Raw genomic sequence first — 5,115 nt, 5'->3', positions numbered from 1 at the left:
AGTCCCGACTTCTGCATCGGACACACGACCCGGGAGAATCTGCTTAGCTCCTATTCAGGTTATCGCCCTGGGACGATTCGTGCGGCGTGCCAGTCAATCTGACCTGTTGATTGACAAGGAAGAAAAGATGTCAAATTCCAGAGATTCGATCGGTTGAGGTTCCGATCTACTCCAAAAGATGTATCAGCGTATTGGCCAAATTAGTTTAAGGATGACCGGCTATAAAATAGCCGATAATCATGTAGCGAATGTAAGAGAAACTACTAGAGTAACCTAAACAATGCTACAAAAACAACACTAGGAACAGATCTAATCGACTGTATGATGAAAAACAATATATTGATATAGCCGACAGTTCATGCCTCAAGCTGGATAACTGGTGATAAAAACTAAAATAACAGGAAAAAATCTATAATTCTAGTAAATATTGATAATTGGTGAATAAATCTAAATGAAACAACAGCGATGCGCCTGAAGTTAAAGCTTAGATATTAATCGATACGCGAAACTTACAAATTGGCCGGAGGTCGTGTTGATGCAACCCTGCCAACTCGTACGAACTCATGAAAACAAAAAGGTTTGCTGAAGTCGCCGACTTGAAAGTAAAGTTGCGGGAAAAAGTAGATTTGTATTGATGATTGTTGGTTGTTTTAGAAGCCTCACGAGGCGCCTATTTATACCCTGTTATAACTGATTTCCTAACCAACTATGATTTTATCTCTTATTCAAAATAACAAATATTTACATACGGATATAACTCGCATCGGAGTCGAACACCAATCAATCCTCTATGGGCCAATTCCTATCTTCATCTTGTCACCGCCTTGGCCCATTTAGGCCTACATCGGCCGAGCTGCTCTAGCTTCCAATCGGCCAGCCCTCATCAACCTCCTCGGCTAATCGACCGAAATACTGTTATCGGCCGATTCCCCCAGCCACAGCTTCTTGTTTAACCGCATCGGCCACTTTTTCTCCCCATGATGCCGACCCTAACACGTGTCAAAAACCGGCGTCAACAGATATGTATGCACACAAGGTATAACACGTAGCAAGGTATATAAGCCTATGCTACAATAGCAAGGGTATACGACTAGCATACGAGCATATAAGCCTAGTACATCAATATAGAAAGGGTATATAACCAACTCATGTATAGAAGAACCAAGCACAACACTAGGAATAAAAGATACAAGAGACATACCCTAGACTCCAAGAAGACATGGAACTTGAAGGAGAGCTACTCTAGCCTAACTCCACTAACTTAGAAAATGAGGGAGAGAGTGATTCTCTCGTGGTGTGTGTCCTAGAATGGAGCCCCTCCCTTTATATTTATAGGATCTAAGAGGCGGTTCTGCGAGGTAATCTTTGGGAAATATCCCTTAAACGACTTAAGGCATTGCCACATGGAAGCTGGGGATGAGGGGAAACAATGGCGGTCGGCCGAACCATGCCGACCCCCTGTGGGCCCCCCTCGCAACCGCTTTTCTCTGGGTGACTGTTTGGTGGATCCCAATAGCGGTTGAGTGCATTATCCGGTGGATTGAGGCAGTTATGGTAGTTTGTGGGCCCTTCAATCCATGGGATGTATGCATAGCAACCTCCCATTTGTCAGAAGCGTGTTTCTTGGATCCATAGAGGGTGCTTTCTCCATCCTTTTTTGTTATTTCACCTACAACCAAATAATCTCCAAGGACAAGTGGAACTACATTATTCGAAACCAAATATGCGTGTAAGAAATGACAATCCTTCTTTATTCTTAATATATTGACGGTCATATTTATTACTTAACGACCGTCAACACCGTGATCGCCATATGTTATCAAAGAGAAAATAGAACAAAACAGCTAGTTGATAAATATTTGCTGATCCCCTAAAAGTAGTCAACTGTATTCCAAAAGCCACACCGCATGGTGACCAATAACCAAGGCCTCAAAATTTGATGCATCCGGACATAGATACATGGATTGTGGATACCGGATATTCTCGTGCTTCGGGATCATCACTGCTGTATCTGTGCCTTATAAGGTTCCGTAGTTTCCATGTTCTTTGTGATGAAGAGGTTGTAGTTTAACAAGCAGGTCAAAGATCTGTGCTCCCCCGCCCCCCCCCCCCCCCCCACCAAAAAAAATCATGGTCTTCACCTAAGTATTGCACCTTGCTACTTATCTTGGATGCCACCAAACCTGGCATAGCACTCCTATCACCATTCATCCATAGGAATGATCTGAAGGAAGGAGACATATATCAATCTCAGAGCTCATGCAAGCATGGGCATTTGACCCTGGTAATCCATCCATACATCTGTCAAAGAGGAAAAGCAAATAGCAATTGACCTGAGCATTTTTTGGAGCCAACCTGAAAAAAGCCCAATTCATTCCTGGCAGAAAATTTATGCCCACAATCGCCCCAAGGGCGTTGGCAGATTTTTCGGATTGGACCCGGGCTGGGTTCGGGCTGCCCACTCTTTTTTAGTTGAAAATAAATTAAACAAATTATCCGGGCCAGCTCGGGCTAGCCTGAATTTTTTTAACTGGTTTTTGCTGATCACGCTCAATCCCATACCAAACGTGGGTCATACCAAACGTGGGTGGGCCAAATCCCAGCAGCCTCGGACCACCCGCGGGCTGGGCCTAGTAAAAGTTACTCAGCCACCGCTATTAGTTTTCTCAGCTCTGGAATACAATCCATGTGTACTTCCTGCCCCTTTCTTGTTTGTATAAATAATGAAATGGGTCTCCATCTCAAAGTAAATATAGTGAAATGAGGGGACACTATAGGAGGACCTATGGAGGCCCCGAGGCAAACAGCCCATGTGGGGAGGCTTGCCAAAGAAATGAATGTGTCTCTTCTCTTCTCATATGCATCTCACTACATACAGCCCGCTTTGTTCATTATTCATATCTCCTAGAATAAAAATATGGAAAATACCGATATGGGTGGGAAATCTAGATTAAGTGATTGAATTGCAGATGGAACAACTCAAGATATAGAATGGAGCAGTACAAAAAGGCTACAGAATAGTCCATTTTGGGTAGCAGGGAAATTGAATAATATTATTAACAATTCAAAGTAACAACAACAAAAAATTAAAATAAATGTCACATCTTTTAGAAAGAAAGAGTCTATTCAAAATGTATGAAATATATAGTACCTACAAAATAAAAAATAATAAAAAAGAGGAAATGGGGTAGTGAAGGACTTTGGTGAAACGGACTCGTGCTGAAAGCAAAACAGGCCTCGGGCCACTCCATTCAGCTGGATATAAGCCCAAACTCCCTCTGCGCGCGTCGACGACATATATCCCAGCCCACCTAGAAAGCACAACAGCCCGCTCGTCCATTCCGCCCATCTCTCGTGGAGGCAAAGAGAAAAGCGAATCGGCGGCGGCGGCGCCGGCGCCGGAGGAGAGGCCTCCCACCGACGGAATCCAAGGACGGCTGGCTCTCCCCTTCCTCCCCTCCCTACTCCCATCCACTCCCTTGCCCTCCGCTGCTGCTGAATAGCCCGCCGCCGTACCCGATGCCCTGGCAGACGCGCTTCTCCGACCTCCACGATGACCTCGCCGCCGCCGTCCTCGCCCGCCTCCCCCTCCGCCACGTCGCCCGCGCGAGGCTCGTGTGCAGGTGGTGGCGCGCCCTCACCACCGACCACCGCTTCCTCCGCGACACCGCGTCCCGGCGCGCCGTCGGGTTCTTCCTCAACGACCAGTCCTGCATCCGCGCCGACTACCGCGCCTTCCCCTTCCCCAATAAAATCGACGACGGATCGGCCGCCGCGGAGGAGGACCGCCCCGCCCCCGACCTCTCCTTCGTCCCCAACGCCGCCGTATCCACGGACCCACCAAGCGGCGGCGCCGGCAGCGTCCACGTCTGCAGCTCCTGCAACGGGCTCCTCCTGCTCGTCTGCCGCACGCCCCACCTCCCGGCAGCGCACTACGTCTGCAACCCGCTGACCAGGCAGCTCGCCCCGATCCCGCAGCCAAATGGGATCCCCAACCTCGCCTTCGACCCCGCCGTCTTGCTGCACTACAAGGTGGTCGTGCTCGGGGACACGTACGCCATCGATGTCTACTCCTCCGAAACACGGTCCTGGCGAACGGCCCTCCATCCGGAGCGCTCCCTCTTCTCCGGGCTCCGATCCATGCGCGGGGTCTTCTGGAACGGCTCGATGGTGTGGACGGTGGGGCATTCCCTGATCCAATTTGTTCTCCAAGGGGAACATCTGAGGACGATACCGATGCCGCCGAAGAGGAAGGAAGGGTGGATCTGCGCGTACATTGGGGAGTCGGATGGGCATCTTCAGATGATTGGTTACACCAAGAAGGAGAAGCTCACTGCTTGCTTCGAAATCCTAGAGATGAACAGTGATCAGTCTGAATGGTCACTTCTGTATCGTGTTGATCTCAGTCGGGTGAAAGAACTGCATCCTGAGATCGAATGGCCGACATGGGACACCCGCAGGGATGAGCACAAGGTGATCGACTACCTCGCGCTTTCGCCTGTCTGTGTCATCAGAGGAACCAGGGAGGCTGGGAAGGACGGGGTGTTGATTTTCAGCATACCAGGAAAGATCATGTTGTACGACATGAAGGACCAGGGGATTTCAGTGACCAGGGAAGCGCGCTCGCCGTACAACTTGGAGTTGGAGCATCCTTGGTATTACTTCTTTGCTTACAGTCCTAGCTTGTTTACTCTGTAAACAGTATTTGCTTCGACAAGGATGTATCATGTACACCAGTCCTTTCGTGTTGTGTCAGCGTCTTCAGATGGAAATGTTGTTACTCTTCAGATAGAAATGTTGAAAAGAGAGACAGGGGAAGAGTTAAATCAGAAATATTAAGTGGTGAACTCTCTTTTTTTATGACAACTGTATGCTCGGAGATGCAAAAAATACAGAGTAGCGGTGCATCTTCCTGATGTTACTGCACCCCGCTTTGAATTTCATCAGCTTTTTCTTCATGCCATTTAGGGACGAGTATACTGTTTTATCTGCTAGTAGGAACCCAACTTTTTAGCAACTGAATCTAGAAAACAGTAGGATATGCTGTTGACGCGACGACTCTTCGCGCACTAACACACGAAACCAAGGAGAATCTGCTTCGCTCCTGCTCGGGTT

At 48.1% G+C, this 5,115-nt stretch overlaps 1 protein-coding gene across 1 annotated transcript; it reads left to right on the top strand.

Moving 5' to 3' along the window:
- The first annotated feature begins 3,191 nt into the window (after positions 1–3,191).
- LOC101786676 (F-box protein At5g07610) lies at positions 3,192–4,860 on the top strand. Its single transcript, XM_004978958.3, has one exon. It carries the CDS (start codon positions 3,520–3,522, stop codon positions 4,696–4,698), a length of 1,179 nt encoding a protein of 392 aa, XP_004979015.1. The 5' UTR covers positions 3,192–3,519; the 3' UTR covers positions 4,699–4,860.
- Positions 4,861–5,115: the final 255 nt, after the last annotated feature.

This window comes from Setaria italica, chromosome VIII, assembly GCF_000263155.2.
Source record: "Setaria italica strain Yugu1 chromosome VIII, Setaria_italica_v2.0, whole genome shotgun sequence".
In the NCBI taxonomy this organism is placed as follows: Eukaryota; Viridiplantae; Streptophyta; class Magnoliopsida; order Poales; family Poaceae; genus Setaria; species Setaria italica.
Note: the sequence above shows the minus strand (reverse complement) of the source record. Positions and strands in the feature narration are given on the sequence as shown.

Excerpts from the sequence above, each read along its gene's own strand:
- LOC101786676 (XM_004978958.3), top strand. The coding sequence starts at position 3,520 with ATGCCCTGGCAGACGCGCTTCTCCGACCTCCACGATGACCTCGCCGCC.